The 27,140-nt window shown below is 49.1% G+C and overlaps 1 protein-coding gene across 1 annotated transcript in view; it reads left to right on the top strand.

Annotated features, from left to right (window-relative positions):
- The first annotated feature begins 3,411 nt into the window (after positions 1-3,411).
- LOC115123856 (sorting nexin-4-like) overlaps positions 3,412-27,140 on the top strand; it is a 37,527-nt gene continuing 13,798 nt past the window's right edge. Inside the window, exons 1-8 of the mRNA XM_065023248.1 lie at positions 3,412-4,004; positions 4,662-4,786; positions 4,956-5,094; positions 5,258-5,407; positions 5,545-5,592; positions 6,642-6,697; positions 7,176-7,248; positions 7,406-7,467. Of these exons, the coding sequence (XP_064879320.1) occupies positions 3,438-4,004; positions 4,662-4,786; positions 4,956-5,094; positions 5,258-5,407; positions 5,545-5,592; positions 6,642-6,697; positions 7,176-7,248; positions 7,406-7,467 (1,220 nt within the window). The 5' untranslated portion in view covers positions 3,412-3,437. The remainder of the gene's footprint in view (positions 4,005-4,661; positions 4,787-4,955; positions 5,095-5,257; positions 5,408-5,544; positions 5,593-6,641; positions 6,698-7,175; positions 7,249-7,405; positions 7,468-27,140) is intronic.

Genomic DNA, 27,140 nt, shown 5'->3' with positions numbered 1-27,140 from the left:
AACAGGTGTTCTACTCCGCTAGCCAGCACCTCTCCTAAACAGGTGTTCTACTCTGCTAGCCAGCACCTCCCCTAAACAGGTGTTCTACTCCGCTAGCCAGCACCTCTCCTAACCAGGTGTTCTACTCTGCTGGCCAGCACCTCCCCTAAACAGGTGTTCTACTCCGCTAGTCAGCACCTCTCCTAAACAGGTGTTCTACTCCGCTAGCCAGCACCTCTCCTAAACAGGTGTACTACTCCACTAGCCAGCACCTCTCCTAAACAGGTGTTCTACTCTGCTAGCCAGCACCTCTCCTAAACAGGTGTTCTACTCCGCTAGCCAGCACCTCCCCTAAACAGGTGTTCTACTCTGCTAGCCAGCACCTCTCCTAAACAGGTGTTCTACTCTGCTAGCCAGCACCTCTCCTAAACAGGTGTTTTACTCTGCTAGCCAGCACCCCCCCTAAACAGGTGTTCTACTGTGCTAGCCAGCGCCTCTCCTAACCAGGTGTTCTACTCTGCTAGCCAGCACCTCTCCTAAACAGGTGTTCTACTCTGCTAGCCAGCACCTCTCCTAAACAGGTGTTCTACTCTGCTAGCCAGCACCTCTCCTAAACAGGTGTTCTACTCCACTAGCCAGCACCTCTCCTAAACAGGTGTTCTACTCAGCTAGCCAGCACCTCTCCTAAACAGGTGTTCTACTCTGCTAGCCAGCACCTCTCCTAAACAGGTGTTCTACTCTGCTAGCCAGCACCTCTCCTAAACAGGTGTTCTACTCCGCTAGCCAGCACCTCTCCTAAACAGGTGTTCTACTCCGCTAGCCAGCACCTCTCCTAACCAGGTGTTCTACTCTGCTGGCCAGCACCTCTCCTAAACAGGTGTTCTACTCTGCTAGCCAGCACCTCTCCTAAACAGGTGTTCTACTCTGCTTGCCAGCACCTCTCCATTAACAGGTGTTCTACTCTGCTAGCCAGCACCTCTCCTAACCAGGTGTTCTACTCTGCTGGCCAGCACCTCTCCTAAACAGGTGTTCTACTCTGCTAGCCAGCACCTCTCCTAAACAGGTGTTCTACTCTGCTTGCCAGCACTTCTCCATTAACAGGTGTTCTACTCTGCTAGCCAGCGCCTCTCCTAAACAGGGGTTCTACTCTGCTAGCCAGCACCTCTCCTAACCAGGTGTTCTACTCTGCTAGCCAGCACCTCTCCTAAACAGGGGTTCTACTCTGCTAGCCAGCACCTCTCCTAAACAGGTGTTCTACTCTGCTAGCCAGCGTCTCTCCTAAACAGGGGTTCTACTCTGCTAGCCAGCACCTCTCCTAACCAGGTGTTCTACTCTGCTAGCCAGCACCTCTCCTAAACAGGGGTTCTACTCTGCTAGCCAGCGCCTCTCCTAACCAGGTGTTCTACTCTGCTAGCCAGCACCTCTCCTAAACAGGTGTTCTACTCTGCTAGCCAGCACCTCTCCTAAAAAGGTGTTCTACTCTGCTAACCAGCACCTCTCCTAAACAGGTGTTCTACTCTGCTAGCCAGCACCTCTCCATTAACAGGTGTTCTACTTTGCTAGCCAGCACCTCTCCTAAACAGGTGTTCTACTCTGCCAGCCAGCACCTCTCCTAACCAGGTGTTCTACTCTGCTAGCCAGCACCTCTCCTAAACAGGTGTTCTACTCTGCTAGCCAGCACCTCTCCTAAACAGGTGTTCTACTCTGCTAGCCAGCACCTCTCCATTAACAGGTGTTCTACTCTGCTAGCCAGCACCTCTCCTAAACAGGTGTTCTACTCTGCTAGCCAGCACCTCTCCTAACCAGGTGTTCTACTCTGCTAGCCAGCACCTCTCATAAACAGGTGTTCTACTCTGCTAGCCAGCACCTCTCCATTAACAGGTGTTCTACTCTGCTAGCCAGCACCTCTCCTAAACAGGGGTTCTACTCTGCTAGCCAGCACCTCTCCTAACCAGGTGTTCTACTCTGCTAGCCAGCACCTCTCCTAAACAGGGGTTCTACTCTGCTAGCCAGCACCTCTCCTAACCAGGTGTTCTACTCTGCTAGCCAGCACCTCTCCTAAACAGGTGTTCTACTCTGCTAGCCAGCGCCTCTCCTAACCAGGTGTTCTACTCTGCTAGCCAGCACCTCTCCTAAACAGGTGTTCTACTCTGCTAGCCAGTACCTCTCCTAAACAGGTGTTCTACTCTGCTAGCCAGCACCTCTCCTAAACAGGTGTTCTACTCCACTAGCCAGCACCTCTCCTAAACAGGTGTTATACTCTGCTAGCCAGCACCTCTCCTAAACAGGTGTTATACTCTGCTAGCCAGCACCTCTCCTAAACAGGTGTTATACTCTGCTAGCCAGCACCTCTCCTAAACAGGTGTTATACTCTGCTAGCCAGCACCTCTCCTAAACAGGTGTTATACTCTGCTAGCCAGTACCTCTCCTAAACAGGTGTGCGTTTCTTCCTCCTCCAGATGAACCTTATCAACCGGCCACCTGGTCCACGATCATCTTCTCATTAATGGACTATGCATCCTAGAATGGCACATTCATCTTTGTACTCTCTGCACATCCTCATATGCCTCTTTTCATGTACATATTTCCCCCACCGCTCAGCATCCTGTAAAATAGTTGTTATTTATATATCTCTACATACATACTTTATAACGTAGCTTAGTTTTCATAGTGAAGTTTGTAGTTCCTACCTTACAGTGTAGATAGTGTACATACCGCATGTGGATTTCTGTAAGCTCTGCTTCTACGTACAGTATGTTGTCTGTATCCTGTTTATCAGCTCTGCTTCTACATACAGTATGTTGTCTGTATCCTATTTATCAGCTCTGCTTCTACATACAGTATGTTGTCTGTATCCTATTTATCAGCTCTGCTTCTACATACAGTATGTTGTCTGTATCCTATTTATCAGCTCTGCTTCTACATACAGTATGTTGTCTGTATCCTATTTATCAGCTCCGCTTCTACATACAGTATGTTGTCTGTATCCTATTTATCAGCTCTGCTTCTACATACAGTATGTTGTCTGTATCCTGTTTATCAGCTCTGCTTCTACATACAGTATGTTATCTGTATCCTATTCATCAGCTCCGCTTCTACATACAGTATGTTGTCTGTATCCTGTTTATCAGCTCTGCTTCTACATACAGTATGTTGTCTGTATCCTATTTATCAGCTCTGCTTCTACATACAGTATGTTGTCTGTATCCTGTTTATCAGCTCTGCTTCTACATACAGTATGTTGTCTGTATCCTATTTATCAGCTCTGCTTCTACATACAGTATGTTGTCTGTATCCTGTTTATCAGCTCTGCTTCTACATACAGTATGTTGTCTGTATCCTGTTTATCAGCTCTGCTTCTACATACAGTATGTTGTCTGTATCCTATTTATCAGCTCTGCTTCTACATACAGTATGTTGTCTGTATCCTGTTTATCAGCTCTGCTTCTACATACAGTATGTTGTCTGTATCCTATTTATCAGCTCTGCTTCTACATACAGTATGTTGTCTGTATCCTATTTATCAGCTCTGCTTCTACATACAGTATGTTGTCTGTATCCTATTTATCAGCTCTGCTTCTACATACAGTATGTTGTCTGTATCCTGTTTATCAGCTCTGCTTCTACATACAGTATGTTGTCTGTATCCTATTTATCAGCTCTGCTTCTACATACAGTATGTTGTCTGTAACCTGTTTATCAGCTCTGCTTCTACATACCGTATGTTGTCTGTATATCAGGTTTATCTTATGCCTGGAAATTCTGTTTATTGTGGCAGCACCATTTCACCAAGTCAAATTCCTTTATATACAAAATGTATTATGCGATTAAAGGTGATTCTGATCTTCTACAGTTTACAGGGCAGGACTCTTATTTTGAAAGATTTAAAATCCCATGAATCGCTTTATCTTGTTTGCATAACACAGCTGGAAAGAAGGATGGCGGATGCTGGAAATAAAGAGTCAGCGCCGATTGGAGGAGATGAATTTACCAACACAGAGTTGGAGAATAACAAGAATAACACGGTAGTAACGCAATAATTTATATGTTTTGTCTGTGTTTGTAAATGGTCTCTTTGCGAACGAACTATTGTCCTTTGTCCACGGCAAAGGACTGGATGGATGCATCCAGAAATAGAACAGATGTAGCAGGCGGGACATCAGGCGATACATTGTAACTACGCGCTGCTGTTGGCTACAATATAACCTTGTTTGTAACAATATTGCACACGATATAAGTGTTTTGAAGATTGAAAGACCTATCTATCCAAAATAAAACCATATCTTATCTGTGTTACGTGGCCAGTAGCTGTTCGGCACGTTATTGGTCCACTCGCAGCATTCAGAGAATGACGTCACGGTATTATGACACATGGACGTCTATCGACACGTATGTGTTTATTACTAGAACATTTCCAAATAGGTCCAATGATTGTTCCTATCCTCTGCCAATCTAAATCTATTGATATTCTGTTATATTCATATTCAGTCCTCTAGAGCAGAGTTTCCCAAACTAGGTCCAACCAATTCATCATCAACATTTGAAGATTTGAATCAGCTGTTAGAGCTAGGGCAAAAACCAAAACGTGCACCCATGTGGGGCCCCAGGACCGAGTTTGAGAAACTGCTCTAACTCTGTTCACTAACCACTGCCTATTTCTCCCATGCACTCTGTTTGTACAGATGGTGGAGGAAGGATCCACTCTGCTGCGGAGAATGGAGATCAGTGTGGCCGAGGCAGAGAAAAGAACTGGGAAAAATACAGTGAACATGCAAGAGATATTCACAGTGTACCTCATAGAAACTCGGTGAGAGAGTGGGACCCCGTTTGAAAATGAAGCATATGCGAAAAATAACCTTGTTCCCAAATGAAAACATGTTCTCGGTACAATGACGTTGATGATGTGTAAAATAAGAGGGATTCAGATCCTTCTGGTTAATCTGATCTGACCTAGATGTTGGTGTTTCTTCTTTCAGACCCATAGATGCAATAACAGAAGTCCATAACCCAGCCCCAGACTCTCTCTGGAGGAGATACAGTGAATTTGAGATCCTCCGGAACTATTTGTTAGTCACCTATCCATTTATCGTGGTGCCGCCTTTGCCAGAGAAGAGGGTAAGCTAAATTCAAACCTGCTGGCCACATCTATACCTAGTAGTCCCAAGCACCACACTGCAGTGTTTGGGCCTTAATACCCACAGAATGTAATTGAATAGAACACATTATAATATATATATATATATATCTTTGTGTAATAACCCTCGTCTGATTTCTACAGGCAGAGTTTGTTTGGCACAAGCTGTCTGCAGACAACATGGACCCAGACTTTGTAGAGAGGCGCAGGGTTGGTCTGGAGAACTTTCTACTTCGCGTGGCCTCCCATTCGGTTCTGTCCAATGACAAAATCCTATACCACTTCCTGACTGAGGTACGATAGCCTATCAGCTCACTCCATCACGTTGACGTTGTATTGGAATGTTTTGGAGAGATTCAACATACATTTGTATTTATTTATTTGTACTCTACTTTTTAAAAAACATTTAATTGACTCTCCTCCTCTCCCAGGAACACAGGTGGAAGGAGGTGGTGTATGAGACAGGGTTCCAAGCCAAGGTACCTCAGAGGAATTTTTTACTTCATGAATGTCTATCTTTTACCCCTATATTTATTTATTTTACCTTTATTTAACTAGGCAAGTCAGTTAAGAACAAATTCTTATTTTCAATGACGGCCTAGGAACAGTGGGTTAACTGCCTGTTCAGGGGCAGAACGACAGATTTGTACCTTGTCAGCTCGGGTTTTGAACTTGCAACCTTCCGGTTACTAGGCGAACGCTCTAACCACTAGGCTACCCTGTCGCCCCGATAAGATCTTTACTCAGTTACTACCACTTATTAAAGGGGTTGTGTCCTTGAGTTGTTCCCGTCTATTGATGTTCTGTATTACATCATGTTCTGTGTGGACCCCAGGAAGAGTAGCTGCTGGATGTGCAACCGCTAACAGCGTTCCTAATGAAATCAAATAAAAACCATATTGAATCTATTTGGATCCACCCAGTGGTACATCCAGTGGTACATCCAGTGGTACATCCAGTGGTACATCCAGTGGTACACCCAGTGGTACACCCAGTGGTACATCCAGTGGTACACCCAGTGGTACATCCAGTGGTACACCCAGTGGTACATCCAGTGGTACATCCAGTGGTACACCCAGTGGTACATCCAGTGGTACATCCAGTGGTACACCCAGTGGTACACCCAGTGGTACATCCAGTGGTACATCCAGTGGTACACCCAGTGGTACATCCAGTGGTACATCCAGTGGTACACCCAGTGGTACATCCAGTGGTACACCCAGTGGTACATCCAGTGGTACATCCAGTGGTACACCCAGTGGTACACCCAGTGGTACACCCAGTGGTACATCCAGTGGTACACCCAGTGGTACATCCAGTGGTACATCCAGTGGTACACCCAGTGGTACATCCAGTGGTACACCCAGTGGTACACCCAGTGGTACATCCAGTGGTACACCCAGTGGTACACCCAGTGGTACACCCAGTGGTACATCCAGTGGTACACCCAGTGGTACATCCAGTGGTACACCTTGGTTGTGTTTGGTTTATAATCGCATTCTAATTCAATTGTGTTTGTTTTTTCTAGGCAGACTCCAGGATTAAAGCTCTGAGCGCAACTTTCAGGGTGAAGAACCCTGACAAGTAAATCAACCCTTCCCATTTACAACCAGGAGTTGTCAGACACCTAGTGGCATTATACATGTATTACATACATTTGACTTAAAGTTGAGTTAAGTTAAAGTGGTGTAAAGTTAGTCGTGTTAATTTGAAGGCGTGTTAAGTTGAAGTCGAGTAAAGTTGAATTTGTGTAGAAATTATGTTAAGTTGTATAAAGTTACATTCATGGAAGCCGAGTAAAGTGGAAGTCGAATAAAGTGGAAGTCGATTAAAGTGGAAGTCGTGTACATTTGAAGTCGTGTACATTTGAAGTCGTGTACATTGGAAGTCGTGTACATTTGAAGTCGTGTACATTTGAAGTCGTGTACATTGGAAGTCGTGTACATTTGAAGTCGTGTACATTTGAAGTCGTGTACATTTGAAGTCGTGTACATTGGAAGTTGTGTACATTTGAAGTCTTGTAAAGGTATTTTAAGGTTGCCATTTGTCTTCCTCTATCTAGGCGGTTCACAGAGATGAAACACTACAGCGATGAGCTTCAGTCTCTCACCTCCCAGCTGCTCAGAGTCAGAGCAGTAAGTCATATAATAATATACCATTCATCAGATGCTTTAGATTCACAGTCACTCTGCTCCTCTCATTGGTCTAAAGTTATATATTTGGAACGACATCTTCTTTTATTTAGCGCTCACCTCTTGTTACACATTTAATAACTCACGTTTCATTCTCCAGAGAGTAGCAGACAGGCTCTACGGCGTATACAAAGTCCATGGGAACTACGGAAGAGTATTCAGGTAAGAGCTCTAGTCAGCAGGTAGGCTAGCGCTTAAGAGTGTTGGGCCAGCAACCGAGCCGTGTAGGTGAAAGATCTGTCGATGTGCCCTTGAGCAAGGCACTTCACCCTAACAATAAAACATGTTGTTATATGATATTGTTGTGGGACTATCTGACTGATCTGACTGTTTGTGTGGCAGTGAGTGGAGTGTCTTAGAGAAGGAGATGGGAGACGGTCTAACTGATCTGACTGTGTGGCAGTGAGTGGAGTGTCTTAGAGAAGGAGATGGGAGACGGTCTAACTGATCTGACTGTTTGTGTGGCAGTGAGTGGAGTGTCTTAGAGAAGGACATGGGAGACGGTCTAACTGATCTGACTGTTTGTGTGGCAGTGAGTGGAGTGTCTTAGAGAAGGAGATGGGAAGGATCTGATGGCAGGAGTGGAGTGTCGGTCTAACTGATCTGACTGTTTGTGTGGCAGTGAGTGGAGTGTCTTAGAGAAGGAGATGGGAGACGGTCTAACTGATCTGACTGTGTGGCAGTGAGTGGAGTGTCTTAGAGAAGGAGATGGGAGACGGTCTAACTGATCTGACTGTTTGTGTGGCAGTGAGTGGAGTGTCTTAGATCTGACTGTTTGTGTGGCAGTGAGTGGAGTGAAGGAGATGGGAGACGGTCTAACTGATCTGACTTGTGTGGCAGTGAGTGGAGTGTCTTAGAGAAGGAGATGGGAGACGGTCTAACTGATCTGACTGTTTGTGTGGCAGTGAGTGGAGTGTCTTAGAGAAGGAGATGGGAGACGGTCTAACTGATCTGACTGTTTGTGTGGCAGTGAGTGGAGTGCCTTAGAGAAGGAGATGGGAGACGGTCTAACTGATCTGACTGTGTGGCAGTGAGTGGAGTGTCTTAGAGAAGGAGATGGGAGACGGTCTAACTGATCTGACTGTGTGGCAGTGAGTGGAGTGTCTTAGAGAAGGAGATGGGAGACGGTCTAACTGATCTGACTGTGTGGCAGTGAGTGGAGTGTCTTAGAGAAGGAGATGGGAGACGGTCTAACTGATCTGACTGTGTGGCAGTGAGTGGAGTGTCTTAGAGAAGGAGATGGGAGACGGTCTAACTGATCTGACTGTGTGGCAGTGAGTGGAGTGTCTTAGAGAAGGAGATGGGAGACGGTCTAACTGATCTGACTGTTTGTGTGGCAGTGAGTGGAGTGTCTTAGAGAAGGAGATGGGAGACGGTCTAACTGATCTGACTGTGTGGCAGTGAGTGGAGTGTCTTAGAGAAGGAGATGGGAGACGGTCTAACTGATCTGACTGTGTGGCAGTGAGTGGAGTGTCTTAGAGAAGGAGATGGGAGACGGTCTAACTGATCTGACTGTGTGGCAGTGAGTGGAGTGTCTTAGAGAAGGAGATGGGAGACGGTCTAACTGATCTGACTGTTTGTGTGGCAGTGAGTGGAGTGTCTTAGAGAAGGAGATGGGAGACGGTCTAACTGATCTGACTGTGTGGCAGTGAGTGGAGTGTCTTAGAGAAGGAGATGGGAGACGGTCTAACTGATCTGACTGTTTGTGTGGCAGTGAGTGGAGTGTCTTAGAGAAGGAGATGGGAGACGGTCTAACTGATCTGACTGTGTGGCAGTGAGTGGAGTGTCTTAGAGAAGGAGATGGGAGACGGTCTAACTGATCTGACTGTGTGGCAGTGAGTGGAGTGTCTTAGAGAAGGAGATGGGAGACGGTCTAACTGATCTGACTGTGTGGCAGTGAGTGGAGTGTCTTAGAGAAGGAGATGGGAGACGGTCTAACTGATCTGACTGATTTGTGTGGCAGTGAGTGGAGTGTCTTAGAGAAGGAGATGGGAGACGGTCTAACTGATCTGACTGTGTGGCAGTGAGTGGAGTGTCTTAGAGAAGGAGATGGGAGACGGTCTAACTGATCTGACTGTGTGGCAGTGAGTGGAGTGTCTTAGAGAAGGAGATGGGAGACGGTCTAACTGATCTGACTGTGTGGCAGTGAGTGGAGTGTCTTAGAGAAGGAGATGGGAGACGGTCTAACTGATCTGACTGTGTGGCAGTGAGTGGAGTGTCTTAGAGAAGGAGATGGGAGACGGTCTAACTGATCTGACTATTTGTGTGGCAGTGAGTGGAGTGTCTTAGAGAAGGAGAGTGCCTTAGAGAAGGAGATGGGAGACGGTCTAACTGATCTGACTGTGTGGCAGTGAGTGGAGTGTCTTAGAGAAGGAGATGGGAGACGGTCTAACTGATCTGACTGTGTGGCAGTGAGTGGAGTGTCTTAGAGAAGGAGATGGGAGACGGTCTAACTGATCTGACTGTGTGGCAGTGAGTGGAGTGTCTTAGAGAAGGAGATGGGAGACGGTCTAACTGATCTGACTGTGTGGCAGTGAGTGGAGTGTCTTAGAGAAGGAGATGGGAGACGGTCTAACTGATCTGACTGTGTGGCAGTGAGTGGAGTGTCTTAGAGAAGGAGATGGGAGACGGTCTAACTGATCTGACTGTTTGTGTGGCAGTGAGTGGAGTGTCTTAGAGAAGGAGATGGGAGACGGTCTAACTGATCTGACTGTGTGGCAGTGAGTGGAGTGTCTTAGAGAAGGAGATGGGAGACGGTCTAACTGATCTGACTGTGTGGCAGTGAGTGGAGTGTCTTAGAGAAGGAGATGGGAGACGGTCTAACTGATCTGACTGTTTGTGTGGCAGTGAGTGGAGTGTCTTAGAGAAGGAGATGGGAGACGGTCTAACTGATCTGACTGTGTGGCAGTGAGTGGAGTGTCTTAGAGAAGGAGATGGGAGACGGTCTAACTGATCTGACTGTGTGGCAGTGAGTGGAGTGTCTTAGAGAAGGAGATGGGAGACGGTCTAACTGATCTGACTATTTGTGTGGCAGTGAGTGGAGTGTCTTAGAGAAGGAGATGGGAGACGGTCTAACTGATCTGACTGTGTGGCAGTGAGTGGAGTGTCTTAGAGAAGGAGATGGGAGACGGTCTAACTGATCTGACTGTGTGGCAGTGAGTGGAGTGTCTTAGAGAAGGAGATGGGAGACGGTCTAACTGATCTGACTGTGTGGCAGTGAGTGGAGTGTCTTAGAGAAGGAGATGGGAGACGGTCTAACTGATCTGACTGTGTGGCAGTGAGTGGAGTGTCTTAGAGAAGGATGGGAGACGGTCTAACTGATCTGACTGTGTGGCAGTGAGTGGAGTGTCTTAGAGAAGGAGATGGGAGACGGTCTAACTGATCTGACTGTTTGTGTGGCAGTGAGTGGAGTGTCTTAGAGAAGGAGATGGGAGACGGTCTAACTGATCTGACTGTGTGGCAGTGAGTGGAGTGTCTTAGAGAAGGAGATGGGAGACGGTCTAACTGATCTGACTGTGTGGCAGTGAGTGGAGTGTCTTAGAGAAGGAGATGGGAGACGGTCTAACTGATCTGACTGTTTGTGTGGCAGTGAGTGGAGTGCCTTAGAGAAGGAGATGGGAGACGGTCTAACTGATCTGACTGTGTGGCAGTGAGTGGAGTGTCTTAGAGAAGGAGATGGGAGACGGTCTAACTGATCTGACTGTTTGTGTGGCAGTGAGTGGAGTGTCTTAGAGAAGGAGATGGGAGACGGTCTAACTGATCTGACTGTGTGGCAGTGAGTGGAGTGCCTTAGAGAAGGAGATGGGAGACGGTCTAACTGATCTGACTGTGTGGCAGTGAGTGGAGTGTCTTAGAGAAGGAGATGGGAGACGGTCTAACTGATCTGACTGTTTGTGTGGCAGTGAGTGGAGTGCCTTAGAGAAGGAGATGGGAGACGGTCTAACTGATCTGACTGTTTGTGTGGCAGTGAGTGGAGTGTCTTAGAGAAGGAGATGGGAGACGGTCTAACTGATCTGACTGTGTGGCAGTGAGTGGAGTGTCTTAGAGAAGGAGATGGGAGACGGTCTAACTGATCTGACTGTGTGGCAGTGAGTGGAGTGTCTTAGAGAAGGAGATGGGAGACGGTCTAACTGATCTGACTGTTTGTGTGGCAGTGAGTGGAGTGTCTTAGAGAAGGAGATGGGAGACGGTCTAACTGATCTGACTGTGTGGCAGTGAGTGGAGTGTCTTAGAGAAGGAGATGGGAGACGGTCTAACTGATCTGACTGTTTGTGTGGCAGTGAGTGGAGTGTCTTAGAGAAGGAGATGGGAGACGGTCTAACTGATCTGACTGTGTGGCAGTGAGTGGAGTGTCTTAGAGAAGGAGATGGGAGACGGTCTAACTGATCTGACTGTTTGTGTGGCAGTGAGTGGAGTGTCTTAGAGAAGGACATGGGAGACGGTCTAACTGATCTGACTGTTTGTGTGGCAGTGAGTGGAGTGTCTTAGAGAAGGAGATGGGAGACGGTCTAACTGATCTGACTGTGTGGCAGTGAGTGGAGTGTCTTAGAGAAGGAGATGGGAGACGGTCTAACTGATCTGACTGTTTGGCAGTGAGTGGAGTGTCTTAGAGAAGGAAATGGGAGACGGTCTAACTGATCTGACTGTTTGTGTGGCAGTGAGTGGAGTGTCTTAGAGAAGGAGATGGGAGACGGTCTAACTGATCTGACTGTTTGTGTGGCAGTGAGTGGAGTGTCTTAGAGAAGGAGATGGGAGACGGTCTAACTGATCTGACTGTGTGGCAGTGAGTGGAGTGTCTTAGAGAAGGAGATGGGAGACGGTCTAACTGATCTGACTGTGTGGCAGTGAGTGGAGTGTCTTAGAGAAGGAGATGGGAGACGGTCTAACTGATCTGACTGTTTGTGTGGCAGTGAGTGGAGTGCCTTAGAGAAGGAGATGGGAGACGGTCTAACTGATCTGACTGTTTGTGTGGCAGTGAGTGGAGTGCTAACTGATCTGACTTAGAGAAGGAGATGGGAGACGGTCTAACTGATCTGACTGTGTGGCAGTGAGTGGAGTGTCTTAGAGAAGGAGATGGGAGACGGTCTAACTGATCTGACTGTGTGGCAGTGAGTGGAGTGCCTTAGAGAAGGAGATGGGAGACGGTCTAACTGATCTGACTGTGTGGCAGTGAGTGGAGTGTCTTAGAGAAGGAGATGGGAGACGGTCTAACTGATCTGACTGTGTGGCAGTGAGTGGAGTGTCTTAGAGAAGGAGATGGGAGACGGTCTAACTGATCTGACTGTGTGGCAGTGAGTGGAGTGTCTTAGAGAAGGAGATGGGAGACGGTCTAACTGATCTGACTGTTTGTGTGGCAGTGAGTGGAGTGTCTTAGAGAAGGAGATGGGAGACGGTCTAACTGATCTGACTGTGTGGCAGTGCAGTGAGTGGAGTGTCTTAGAGAAGGAGATGGGAGACGGTCTAACTGATCTGACTGTGTGGCAGTGAGTGGAGTGCCTTAGAGAAGGAGATGGGAGACGGTCTAACTGATCTGACTGTGTGGCAGTGAGTGGAGTGTCTTAGAGAAGGAGATGGGAGACGGTCTAACTGATCTGACTGTTTGTGTGGCAGTGAGTGGAGTGTCTTAGAGAAGGAGATGGGAGACGGTCTAACTGATCTGACTGTGTGGCAGTGAGTGGAGTGTCTTAGAGAAGGAGATGGGAGACGGTCTAACTGATCTGACTGTTTGTGTGGCAGTGAGTGGAGTGTCTTAGAGAAGGAGATGGGAGACGGTCTAACTGATCTGACTGTGTGGCAGTGAGTGGAGTGTCTTAGAGAAGGAGATGGGAGACGGTCTAACTGTCTAACTTGGCAGTGAGTGAGTCTGACTGTGTGGCAGTGAGTGGAGTGTCTTAGAGAAGGAGATGGGAGACGGTCTAACTGATCTGACTATTTGTGTGGCAGTGAGTGGAGTGTCTTAGAGAAGGAGATGGGAGACGGTCTAACTGATCTGACTGTGTGGCAGTGAGTGGAGTGTCTTAGAGAAGGAGATGGGAGACGGTCTAACTGATCTGACTGTGTGGCAGTGAGTGGAGTGTCTTAGAGAAGGAGATGGGAGACGGTCTAACTGATCTGACTGTGTGGCAGTGAGTGGAGTGTCTTAGAGAAGGAGATGGGAGACGGTCTAACTGATCTGACTGTGTGGCAGTGAGTGGAGTGTCTTAGAGAAGGAGATGGGAGACGGTCTAACTGATCTGACTGTGTGGCAGTGAGTGGAGTGTCTTAGAGAAGGAGATGGGAGACGGTCTAACTGATCTGACTGTGTGGCAGTGAGTGGAGTGTCTTAGAGAAGGAGATGGGAGACGGTCTAACTGATCTCACTGTGTGGCAGTGAGTGGAGTGTCTTAGAGAAGGAGATGGGAGACGGTCTAACTGATCTGACTGTGTGGCAGTGAGTGGAGTGTCTTAGAGAAGGATGGGAGACGGTCTAACTGATCTGACTGTGTGGCAGTGAGTGGAGTGTCTTAGAGAAGGAGATGGGAGACGGTCTAACTGATCTGACTGTTTGTGTGGCAGTGAGTGGAGTGTCTTAGAGAAGGAGATGGGAGACGGTCTAACTGATCTGACTGTGTGGCAGTGAGTGGAGTGTCTTAGAGAAGGAGATGGGAGACGGTCTAACTGATCTGACTGTGTGGCAGTGAGTGGAGTGTCTTAGAGAAGGAGATGGGAGACGGTCTAACTGATCTGACTGTTTGTGTGGCAGTGAGTGGAGTGCCTTAGAGAAGGAGATGGGAGACGGTCTAACTGATCTGACTGTGTGGCAGTGAGTGGAGTGTCTTAGAGAAGGAGATGGGAGACGGTCTAACTGATCTGACTGTTTGTGTGGCAGTGAGTGGAGTGTCTTAGAGAAGGAGATGGGAGACGGTCTAACTGATCTGACTGTGTGGCAGTGAGTGGAGTGCCTTAGAGAAGGAGATGGGAGACGGTCTAACTGATCTGACTGTGTGGCAGTGAGTGGAGTGTCTTAGAGAAGGAGATGGGAGACGGTCTAACTGATCTGACTGTTTGTGTGGCAGTGAGTGGAGTGCCTTAGAGAAGGAGATGGGAGACGGTCTAACTGATCTGACTGTTTGTGTGGCAGTGAGTGGAGTGTCTTAGAGAAGGAGATGGGAGACGGTCTAACTGATCTGACTGTGTGGCAGTGAGTGGAGTGCCTTAGAGAAGGAGATGGGAGACGGTCTAACTGATCTGACTGTGTGGCAGTGAGTGGAGTGTCTTAGAGAAGGAGATGGGAGACGGTCTAACTGATCTGACTGTTTGTGTGGCAGTGAGTGGAGTGCCTTAGAGAAGGAGATGGGAGACGGTCTAACTGATCTGACTGTGTGGCAGTGAGTGGAGTGTCTTAGAGAAGGAGATGGGAGACGGTCTAACTGATCTGACTGTGTGGCAGTGAGTGGAGTGTCTTAGAGAAGGAGATGGGAGACGGTCTAACTGATCTGACTGTGTGGCAGTGAGTGGAGTGCCTTAGAGAAGGAGATGGGAGACGGTCTAACTGATCTGACTGTGTGGCAGTGAGTGGAGTGCCTTAGAGAAGGAGATGGGAGACGGTCTAACTGATCTGACTGTGTGGCAGTGAGTGGAGTGCCTTAGAGAAGGAGATGGGAGACGGTCTAACTGATCTGACTGTGTGGCAGTGAGTGGAGTGTCTTAGAGAAGGAGATGGGAGACGGTCTAACTGATCTGACTGTTTGTGTGGCAGTGAGTGGAGTGTCTTAGAGAAGGAGATGGGAGACGGTCTAACTGATCTGACTGTGTGGCAGTGAGTGGAGTGTCTTAGAGAAGGAGATGGGAGACGGTCTAACTGATCTGACTGTTTGTGTGGCAGTGAGTGGAGTGCCTTAGAGAAGGAGATGGGAGACGGTCTAACTGATCTGACTGTTTGTGTGGCAGTGAGTGGAGTGCCTTAGAGAAGGAGATGGGAGACGGTCTAACTGATCTGACTGTTTGTGTGGCAGTGAGTGGAGTGCCTTAGAGAAGGAGATGGGAGACGGTCTAACTGATCTGACTGTTTGTGTGGCAGTGAGTGGAGTGCCTTAGAGAAGGAGATGGGAGACGGTCTAACTGATCTGACTGTGTGGCAGTGAGTGGAGTGCCTTAGAGAAGGAGATGGGAGACGGTCTAACTGATCTGACTGTGTGGCAGTGAGTGGAGTGCCTTAGAGAAGGAGATGGGAGACGGTCTAACTGATCTGACTGTTTGTGTGGCAGTGAGTGGAGTGTCTTAGAGAAGGAGATGGGAGACGGTCTAACTGATCTGACTGTGTGGCAGTGAGTGGAGTGCCTTAGAGAAGGAGATGGGAGACGGTCTAACTGATCTGACTGTGTGGCAGTGAGTGGAGTGTCTTAGAGAAGGAGATGGGAGACGGTCTAACTGATCTGACTGTGTGGCAGTGAGTGGAGTGCCTTAGAGAAGGAGATGGGAGACGGTCTAACTGATCTGACTGTTTGTATGGCAGTGAGTGGAGTGTCTTAGAGAAGGAGATGGGAGACGGTCTAACTGATCTGACTGTTTGTGTGGCAGTGAGTGGAGTGCCTTAGAGAAGGAGATGGGAGACGGTCTAACTGATCTGACTGTGTGGCAGTGAGTGGAGTGTCTTAGAGAAGGAGATGGGAGACGGTCTAACTGATCTGACTGTTTGTGTGGCAGTGAGTGGAGTGCCTTAGAGAAGGAGATGGGAGACGGTCTAACTGATCTGACTGTGTGGCAGTGAGTGGAGTGCCTTAGAGAAGGAGATGGGAGACGGTCTAACTGATCTGACTGTTTGTGTGGCAGTGAGTGGAGTGTCTTAGAGAAGGAGATGGGAGACGGTCTAACTGATCTGACTGTGTGGCAGTGAGTGGAGTGTCTTAGAGAAGGAGATGGGAGACGGTCTAACTGATCTGACTGTCTGTGTGGCAGTGAGTGGAGTGTCTTAGAGAAGGAGATGGGAGACGGTCTAACTGATCTGACTGTTTGTGTGGCAGTGAGTGGAGTGCCTTAGAGAAGGAGATGGGAGACGGTCTAACTGATCTGACTGTTTGTGTGGCAGTGAGTGGAGTGCCTTAGAGAAGGAGATGGGAGACGGTCTAACTGATCTGACTGTTTGTGTGGCAGTGAGTGGAGTGCCTTAGAGAAGGAGATGGGAGACGGTCTAACTGATCTGACTGTGTGGCAGTGAGTGGAGTGTCTTAGAGAAGGAGATGGGAGACGGTCTAACTGATCTGACTGTCTGTGTGGCAGTGAGTGGAGTGTCTTAGAGAAGGAGATGGGAGACGGTCTAACTGATCTGACTGTGTGGCAGTGAGTGGAGTGCCTTAGAGAAGGAGATGGGAGACGGTCTAACTGATCTGACTGTGTGGCAGTGAGTGGAGTGTCTTAGAGAAGGAGATGGGAGACGGTCTAACTGATCTGACTGTTTGTGTGGCAGTGAGTGGAGTGCCTTAGAGAAGGAGATGGGAGACGGTCTAACTGATCTGACTGTTTGTGTGGCAGTGAGTGGAGTGTCTTAGAGAAGGAGATGGGAGACGGTCTAACTGATCTGACTGTGTGGCAGTGAGTGGAGTGCCTTAGAGAAGGAGATGGGAGACGGTCTAACTGATCTGACTGTGTGGCAGTGAGTGGAGTGTCTTAGAGAAGGAGATGGGAGACGGTCTAACTGATCTGACTGTTTGTGTGGCAGTGAGTGGAGTGCCTTAGAGAAGGAGATGGGAGACGGTCTAACTGATCTGACTGTGTGGCAGTGAGTGGAGTGTCTTAGAGAAGGAGATGGGAGACGGTCTAACTGATCTGACTGTGTGGCAGTGAGTGGAGTGTCTTAGAGAAGGAGATGGGAGACGGTCTAACTGATCTGACTGTTTGTGTGGCAGTGAGTGGAGTGCCTTAGAGAAGGAGATGGGAGACGGTCTAACTGATCTGACTGTGTGGCAGTGAGTGGAGTGCCTTAGAGAAGGAGATGGGAGACGGTCTAACTGATCTGACTGTGTGGCAGTGAGTGGAGTGTCTTAGAGAAGGAGATGGGAGACGGTCTAACTGATCTGACTGTGTGGCAGTGAGTGGAGTGTCTTAGAGAAGGAGATGGGAGACGGTCTAACTGATCTGACTGTCTGTGTGGCAGTGAGTGGAGTGTCTTAGAGAAGGAGATGGGAGACGGTCTAACTGATCTGACTGTGTGGCAGTGAGTGGAGTGCCTTAGAGAAGGAGATGGGAGACGGTCTAACTGATCTGACTGTGTGGCAGTGAGTGGAGTGTCTTAGAGAAGGAGATGGAAGACGGTCTAACTGATCTGACTGTTTGTGTGGCAGTGAGTGGAGTGCCTTAGAGAAGGAGATGGGAGACGGTCTAACTGATCTGACTGTGTGGCAGTGAGTGGAGTGTCTTAGAGAAGGAGATGGGAGACGGTCTAACTGATCTGACTGTCTGTGTGGCAGTGAGTGGAGTGTCTTAGAGAAGGAGATGGGAGACGGTCTAACTGATCTGACTGCTTGTGTGGCAGTGAGTGGAGTGTCTTAGAGAAGGAGATGGGAGACGGTCTAACTGATCTGACTGCTTGTGTGGCAGTGAGTGGAGTGTCTTAGAGAAGGAGATGGGAGACGGTCTAACTGATCTGACTGTGTGGCAGTGAGTGGAGTGTCTTAGAGAAGGAGATGGGAGACGGTCTAACTGATCTGACTGTGTGGCAGTGAGTGGAGTGTCTTAGAGAAGGAGATGGGAGACGGTCTAACTGATCTGACTGTGTGGCAGTGAGTGGAGTGCCTTAGAGAAGGAGATGGGAGACGGTCTAACTGATCTGACTGTGTGGCAGTGAGTGGAGTGCCTTAGAGAAGGAGATGGGAGACGGTCTAACTGATCTGACTGTGTGGCAGTGAGTGGAGTGCCTTAGAGAAGGAGATGGGAGACGGTCTAACTGATCTGACTGTTTGTGTGGCAGTGAGTGGAGTGTCTTAGAGAAGGAGATGGGAGACGGTCTAACTGATCTGACTGTGTGGCAGTGAGTGGAGTGCCTTAGAGAAGGAGATGGGAGACGGTCTAACTGATCTGACTGTGTGGCAGTGAGTGGAGTGTCTTAGAGAAGGAGATGGGAGACGGTCTAACTGATCTGACTGTGTGGCAGTGAGTGGAGTGCCTTAGAGAAGGAGATGGGAGACGGTCTAACTGATCTGACTGTTTGTGTGGCAGTGAGTGGAGTGCCTTAGAGAAGGAGATGGGAGACGGTCTAACTGATCTGACTGTTTGTGTGGCAGTGAGTGGAGTGCCTTAGAGAAGGAGATGGGAGACGGTCTAACTGATCTGACTGTGTGGCAGTGAGTGGAGTGTCTTAGAGAAGGAGATGGGAGACGGTCTAACTGATCTGACTGTTTGTGTGGCAGTGAGTGGAGTGCCTTAGAGAAGGAGATGGGAGACGGTCTAACTGATCTGACTGTGTGGCAGTGAGTGGAGTGTCTTAGAGAAGGAGATGGGAGACGGTCTAACTGATCTGACTGTTTGTGTGGCAGTGAGTGGAGTGCCTTAGAGAAGGAGATGGGAGACGGTCTAACTGATCTGACTGTGTGGCAGTGAGTGGAGTGCCTTAGAGAAGGAGATGGGAGACGGTCTAACTGATCTGACTGTTTGTGTGGCAGTGAGTGGAGTGTCTTAGAGAAGGAGATGGGAGACGGTCTAACTGATCTGACTGTGTGGCAGTGAGTGGAGTGTCTTAGAGAAGGAGATGGGAGACGGTCTAACTGATCTGACTGTCTGTGTGGCAGTGAGTGGAGTGTCTTAGAGAAGGAGATGGGAGACGGTCTAACTGATCTGACTGTGTGGCAGTGAGTGGAGTGCCTTAGAGAAGGAGATGGGAGACGGTCTAACTGATCTGACTGTGTGGCAGTGAGTGGAGTGTCTTAGAGAAGGAGATGGGAGACGGTCTAACTGATCTGACTGTTTGTGTGGCAGTGAGTGGAGTGCCTTAGAGAAGGAGATGGGAGACGGTCTAACTGATCTGACTGTGTGGCAGTGAGTGGAGTGTCTTAGAGAAGGAGATGGGAGACGGTCTAACTGATCTGACTGTTTGTGTGGCAGTGAGTGGAGTGTCTTAGAGAAGGACATGGGAGACGGTCTAACTGATCTGACTGTTTGTGTGGCAGTGAGTGGAGTGTCTTAGAGAAGGAGATGGGAGACGGTCTAACTGATCTGACTGTGTGGCAGTGAGTGGAGTGTCTTAGAGAAGGAGATGGGAGACGGTCTAACTGATCTGACTGTGTGGCAGTGAGTGGAGTGTCTTAGAGAAGGAGATGGGAGACGGTCTAACTGATCTGACTGTGTGGCAGTGAGTGGAGTGTCTTAGAGAAGGAGATGGGAGACGGTCTAACTGATCTGACTGTGTGGCAGTGAGTGGAGTGCCTTAGAGAAGGAGATGGGAGACGGTCTAACTGATCTGACTGTGTGGCAGTGAGTGGAGTGCCTTAGAGAAGGAGATGGGAGACGGTCTAACTGATCTGACTGTGTGGCAGTGAGTGGAGTGCCTTAGAGAAGGAGATGGGAGACGGTCTAACTGATCTGACTGTTTGTGTGGCAGTGAGTGGAGTGTCTTAGAGAAGGAGATGGGAGACGGTCTAACTGATCTGACTGTGTGGCAGTGAGTGGAGTGCCTTAGAGAAGGAGATGGGAGACGGTCTAACTGATCTGACTGTGTGGCAGTGAGTGGAGTGTCTTAGAGAAGGAGATGGGAGACGGTCTAACTGATCTGACTGTGTGGCAGTGAGTGGAGTGCCTTAGAGAAGGAGATGGGAGACGGTCTAACTGATCTGACTGTTTGTATGGCAGTGAGTGGAGTGTCTTAGAGAAGGAGATGGGAGACGGTCTAACTGATCTGACTGTTTGTGTGGCAGTGAGTGGAGTGCCTTAGAGAAGGAGATGGGAGACGGTCTAACTGATCTGACTGTGTGGCAGTGAGTGGAGTGTCTTAGAGAAGGAGATGGGAGACGGTCTAACTGATCTGACTGTTTGTGTGGCAGTGAGTGGAGTGTCTTAGAGAAGGAGATGGGAGACGGTCTAACTGATCTGACTGTGTGGCAGTGAGTGGAGTGTCTTAGAGAAGGAGATGGGAGACGGTCTAACTGATCTGACTGTGTGGCAGTGAGTGGAGTGTCTTAGAGAAGGAGATGGGAGACGGTCTAACTGATCTGACTGTTTGTGTGGCAGTGAGTAGAGAAGGAGGAGTGTCTTAGAGAAGGAGATGGGAGACGGTCTAACTGATCTGACTGTGTGGCAGTGAGTGGAGTGTCTTAGAGAAGGAGATGGGAGACGGTCTAACTGATCTGACTGTTTGTGTGGCAGTGAGTGGAGTGTCTTAGAGAAGGAGATGGGAGACGGTCTAACTGATCTGACTGTTTGTGTGGCAGTGAGTGGAGTGTCTTAGAGAAGGAGATGGGAGACGGTCTAACTGATCTGACTGTTTGTGTGGCAGTGAGTGGAGTGTCTTAGAGAAGGAGATGGGAGACGGTCTAACTGATCTGACTGTGTGGCAGTGAGTGGAGTGTCTTAGAGAAGGAGATGGGAGACGGTCTAACTGATCTGACTGTGTGGCAGTGAGTGGAGTGTCTTAGAGAAGGAGATGGGAGACGGTCTAACTGATCTGACTGTTTGTGTGGCAGTGAGTGGAGTGTCTTAGAGAAGGAGATGGGAGACGGTCTAACTGATCTGACTGTGTGGCAGTGAGTGGAGTGTCTTAGAGAAGGAGATGGGAGACGGTCTAACTGATCTGACTGTGTGGCAGTGAGTGGAGTGTCTTAGAGAAGGAGATGGGAGACGGTCTAACTGATCTGACTGTGTGTGGCAGTGAGTGGAGTGTCTTAGAGAAGGAGATGGGAGACGGTCTAACTGATCTGACTGTTTGTGTGGCAGTGAGTGGAGTGTCTTAGAGAAGGAGATGGGAGACGGTCTAACTGATCTGACTGTGTGGCAGTGAGTGGAGTGTCTTAGAGAAGGAGATGGGAGACGGTCTAACTGATCTGACTGTGTGGCAGTGAGTGGAGTGTCTTAGAGAAGGAGATGGGAGACGGTCTAACTGATCTGACTGTGTGGCAGTGAGTGGAGTGTCTTAGAGAAGGAGATGGGAGACGGTCTAACTGATCTGACTGTGTGGCAGTGAGTGGAGTGTCTTAGAGAAGGAGAGAAGGAGATGGGAGACGGTCTAACTGATCTGACTGTGTGGCAGTGAGTGGAGTGTCTTAGAGAAGGAGATGGGAGACGGTCTAACTGATCTGACTGTGTGTGGCAGTGAGTGGAGTGTCTTAGAGAAGGAGATGGGAGACGGTCTAACTGATCTGACTGTGTGTGGCAGTGAGTGGAGTGTCTTAGAGAAGGAGATGGGAGACGGTCTAACTGATCTGACTGTTTGTGTGGCAGTGAGTGGAGTGTCTTAGAGAAGGAGATGGGAGACGGTCTAACTGATCTGACTGTGTGGCAGTGAGTGGAGTGTCTTAGAGAAGGAGATGGGAGACGGTCTAACTGATCTGACTGTTTGTGTGGCAGTGAGTGGAGTGTCTTAGAGAAGGAGATGGGAGACGGTCTAACTGATCTGACTGTGTGGCAGTGAGTGGAGTGCCTTAGAGAAGGAGATGGGAGACGGTCTAACTGATCTGACTGTGTGGCAGTGAGTGGAGTGTCTTAGAGAAGGAGATGGGAGACGGTCTAACTGATCTGACTGTTTGTGTGGCAGTGAGTGGAGTGCCTTAGAGAAGGAGATGGGAGACGGTCTAACTGATCTGACTGTTTGTGTGGCAGTGAGTGGAGTGTCTTAGAGAAGGAGATGGGAGACGGTCTAACTGATCTGACTGTGTGGCAGTGAGTGGAGTGCCTTAGAGAAGGAGATGGGAGACGGTCTAACTGATCTGACTGTGTGGCAGTGAGTGGAGTGTCTTAGAGAAGGAGATGGGAGACGGTCTAACTGATCTGACTGTTTGTGTGGCAGTGAGTGGAGTGTCTTAGAGAAGGAGATGGGAGACGGTCTAACTGATCTGACTGTGTGGCAGTGAGTGGAGTGTCTTAGAGAAGGAGATGGGAGACGGTCTAACTGATCTGACTGTGTGGCAGTGAGTGGAGTGTCTTAGAGAAGGAGATGGGAGACGGTCTAACTGATCTGACTGTGTGGCAGTGAGTGGAGTGCCTTAGAGAAGGAGATGGGAGACGGTCTAACTGATCTGACTGTGTGGCAGTGAGTGGAGTGTCTTAGAGAAGGAGATGGGAGACGGTCTAACTGATCTGACTGTGTGGCAGTGAGTGGAGTGCCTTAGAGAAGGAGATGGGAGACGGTCTAACTGATCTGACTGTGTGGCAGTGAGTGGAGTGTCTTAGAGAAGGAGATGGGAGACGGTCTAACTGATCTGACTGTTTGTGTGGCAGTGAGTGGAGTGCCTTAGAGAAGGAGATGGAGACGGTCTAACTGATCTGACTGTTTGTGTGGCAGTGAGTGGAGTGTCTTAGAGAAGGAGATGGGAGACGGTCTAACTGATCTGACTGTTTGTGTGGCAGTGAGTGGAGTGCCTTAGAGAAGGAGATGGGAGACGGTCTAACTGATCTGACTGTTTGTGTGGCAGTGAGTGGAGTGCCTTAGAGAAGGAGATGGGAGACGGTCTAACTGATCTGACTGTGTGGCAGTGAGTGGAGTGTCTTAGAGAAGGAGATGGGAGACGGTCTAACTGATCTGACTGTTTGTGTGGCAGTGAGTGGAGTGCCTTAGAGAAGGAGATGGGAGACGGTCTAACTGATCTGACTGTGTGGCAGTGAGTGGAGTGCCTTAGAGAAGGAGATGGGAGACGGTCTAACTGATCTGACTGTGTGGCAGTGAGTGGAGTGCCTTAGAGAAGGAGATGGGAGACGGTCTAACTGATCTGACTGTTTGTGTGGCAGTGAGTGGAGTGTCTTAGAGAAGGAGATGGGAGACGGTCTAACTGATCTGACTGTGTGGCAGTGAGTGGAGTGTCTTAGAGAAGGAGATGGGAGACGGTCTAACTGATCTGACTGTGTGGCAGTGAGTGGAGTGTCTTAGAGAAGGAGATGGGAGACGGTCTAACTGATCTGACTGTGTGGCAGTGAGTGGAGTGCCTTAGAGAAGGAGATGGGAGACGGTCTAACTGATCTGACTGTTTGTGGCAGTGAGTGGAGTGTCTTAGAGAAGGAGATGGGAGACGGTCTAACTGATCTGACTGTTTGTGTGGCAGTGAGTGGAGTGTCTTAGAGAAGGAGATGGGAGACGGTCTAACTGATCTGACTGTGTGGCAGTGAGTGGAGTGTCTTAGAGAAGGAGATGGGAGACGGTCTAACTGATCTGACTGTTTGTGTGGCAGTGAGTGGAGTGCCTTAGAGAAGGAGATGGGAGACGGTCTAACTGATCTGACTGTTTGTGTGGCAGTGAGTGGAGTGTCTTAGAGAAGGAGATGGGAGACGGTCTAACTGATCTGACTGTTTGTGTGGCAGTGAGTGGAGTGTCTTAGAGAAGGAGATGGGAGACGGTCTAACTGATCTGACTGTGGCAGTGAGTGGAGTGTCTTAGAGAAGGAGATGGGAGACGGTCTAACTGATCTGACTGTGTGGCAGTGAGTGGAGTGCCTTAGAGAAGGAGATGGGAGACGGTCTAACTGATCTGACTGTTTGTGTGGCAGTGAGTGGAGTGCCTTAGAGAAGGAGATGGGAGACGGTCTAACTGATCTGACTGTGTGGCAGTGAGTGGAGTGCCTTAGAGAAGGAGATGGGAGACGGTCTAACTGATCTGACTGTGTGGCAGTGAGTGGAGTGTCTTAGAGAAGGAGATGGGAGACGGTCTAACTGATCTGACTGTCTGTGTGGCAGTGAGTGGAGTGTCTTAGAGAAGGAGATGGGAGACGGTCTAACTGATCTGACTGTGTGGCAGTGAGTGGAGTGCCTTAGAGAAGGAGATGGGAGACGGTCTAACTGATCTGACTGTGTGGCAGTGAGTGGAGTGTCTTAGAGAAGGAGATGGGAGACGGTCTAACTGATCTGACTGTTTGTGTGGCAGTGAGTGGAGTGCCTTAGAGAAGGAGATGGGAGACGGTCTAACTGATCTGACTGTTTGTGTGGCAGTGAGTGGAGTGTCTTAGAGAAGGAGATGGGAGACGGTCTAACTGATCTGACTGTGTGGCAGTGAGTGGAGTGCCTTAGAGAAGGAGATGGGAGACGGTCTAACTGATCTGACTGTGTGGCAGTGAGTGGAGTGTCTTAGAGAAGGAGATGGGAGACGGTCTAACTGATCTGACTGTTTGTGTGGCAGTGAGTGGAGTGCCTTAGAGAAGGAGATGGGAGACGGTCTAACTGATCTGACTGTGTGGCAGTGAGTGGAGTGTCTTAGAGAAGGAGATGGGAGACGGTCTAACTGATCTGACTGTGTGGCAGTGAGTGGAGTGTCTTAGAGAAGGAGATGGGAGACGGTCTAACTGATCTGACTGTTTGTGTGGCAGTGAGTGGAGTGCCTTAGAGAAGGAGATGGGAGACGGTCTAACTGATCTGACTGTGTGGCAGTGAGTGGAGTGCCTTAGAGAAGGAGATGGGAGACGGTCTAACTGATCTGACTGTTTGTGTGGCAGTGAGTGGAGTGTCTTAGAGAAGGAGATGGGAGACGGTCTAACTGATCTGACTGTGTGGCAGTGAGTGGAGTGTCTTAGAGAAGGAGATGGGAGACGGTCTAACTGATCTGACTGTCTGTGTGGCAGTGAGTGGAGTGTCTTAGAGAAGGAGATGGGAGACGGTCTAACTGATCTGACTGTGTGGCAGTGAGTGGAGTGCCTTAGAGAAGGAGATGGGGACGGTCTAACTGATCTGACTGTGTGGCAGTGAGTGAGTGTCTTAGAGAAGGAGATGGGAGACGGTCTAACTGATCTGACTGTTTGTGTGGCAGTGAGTGGAGTGTCTTAGAGAAGGAGATGGGAGACGGTCTAACTGATCTGACTGTGTGGCAGTGAGTGGAGTGTCTTAGAGAAGGAGATGGGAGACGGTCTAACTGATCTGACTGTTTGTGTGGCAGTGAGTGGAGTGTCTTAGAGAAGGAGATGGGAGACGGTCTAACTGATCTGACTGTTTGTGTGGCAGTGAGTGGAGTGTCTTAGAGAAGGAGATGGGAGACGGTCTAACTGATCTGACTGTTTGTGTGGCAGTGAGTGGAGTGTCTTAGAGAAGGAGATGGGAGACGGTCTAACTGATCTGACTGTGTGGCAGTGAGTGGAGTGTCTTAGAGAAGGAGATGGGAGACGGTCTAACTGATCTGACTGTTTGTGTGGCAGTGAGTGGAGTGTCTTAGAGAAGGAGATGGGAGACGGTCTAACTGATCTGACTGTGTGGCAGTGAGTGGAGTGCCTTAGAGAAGGAGATGGGAGACGGTCTAACTGATCTGACTGTGTGGCAGTGAGTGGAGTGTCTTAGAGAAGGAGATGGGAGACGGTCTAACTGATCTGACTGTTTGTGTGGCAGTGAGTGGAGTGTCTTAGAGAAGGAGATGGGAGACGGTCTAACTGATCTGACTGTGTGGCAGTGAGTGGAGTGCCTTAGAGAAGGAGATGGGAGACGGTCTAACTGATCTGACTGTGTGGCAGTGAGTGGAGTGTCTTAGAGAAGGAGATGGGAGACGGTCTAACTGATCTGACTGTGTGGCAGTGAGTGGAGTGTCTTAGAGAAGGAGATGGGAGACGGTCTAACTGATCTGACTGTTTGTGTGGCAGTGAGTGGAGTGTCTTAGAGAAGAGAGGGAGACGGTCTAACTGATCTGACTGTGTGGCAGTGAGTGGAGTGCCTTAGAGAAGGAGATGGGAGACGGTCTAACTGATCTGACTGTGTGGCAGTGAGTGGAGTGTCTTAGAGAAGGAGATGGGAGACGGTCTAACTGATCTGACTGTTTGTGTGGCAGTGAGTGGAGTGCCTTAGAGAAGGAGATGGGAGACGGTCTAACTGATCTGACTGTGTGGCAGTGAGTGGAGTGTCTTAGAGAAGGAGATGGGAGACGGTCTAACTGATCTGACTGTTTGTGTGGCAGTGAGTGGAGTGCCTTAGAGAAGGAGATGGGAGACGGTCTAACTGATCTGACTGTGTGGCAGTGAGTGGAGTGCCTTAGAGAAGGAGATGGGAGACGGTCTAACTGATCTGACTGTTTGTGTGGCAGTGAGTGGAGTGTCTTAGAGAAGGAGATGGGAGACGGTCTAACTGATCTGACTGTGTGGCAGTGAGTGGAGTGTCTTAGAGAAGGAGATGGGAGACGGTCTAACTGATCTGACTGTGTGGCAGTGAGTGGAGTGTCTTAGAGAAGGAGATGGGAGACGGTCTAACTGATCTGACTGTGTGGCAGTGAGTGGAGTGCCTTAGAGAAGGAGATGGGAGACGGTCTAACTGATCTGACTGTGTGGCAGTGAGTGGAGTGTCTTAGAGAAGGAGATGGAGACGGTCTAACTGATCTGACTGTTTGTGTGGCAGTGAGTGGAGTGCCTTAGAGAAGGAGATGGGAGACGGTCTAACTGATCTGACTGTGTGGCAGTGAGTGGAGTGTCTTAGAGAAGGAGATGGGAGACGGTCTAACTGATCTGACTGTGTGGCAGTGAGTGGAGTGTCTTAGAGAAGGAGATGGGAGACGGTCTAACTGATCTGACTGTGTGGCAGTGAGTGGAGTGTCTTAGAGAAGGAGATGGGAGACGGTCTAACTGATCTGACTGTGTGGCAGTGAGTGGAGTGCCTTAGAGAAGGAGATGGGAGACGGTCTAACTGATCTGACTGTGTGGCAGTGAGTGGAGTGCCTTAGAGAAGGAGATGGGAGACGGTCTAACTGATCTGACTGTTTGTGT

This window comes from Oncorhynchus nerka, linkage group LG2 (assembly GCF_034236695.1).
Source record: "Oncorhynchus nerka isolate Pitt River linkage group LG2, Oner_Uvic_2.0, whole genome shotgun sequence".
In the NCBI taxonomy this organism is placed as follows: Eukaryota; Metazoa; Chordata; class Actinopteri; order Salmoniformes; family Salmonidae; genus Oncorhynchus; species Oncorhynchus nerka.
Note: the sequence above shows the minus strand (reverse complement) of the source record. Positions and strands in the feature narration are given on the sequence as shown.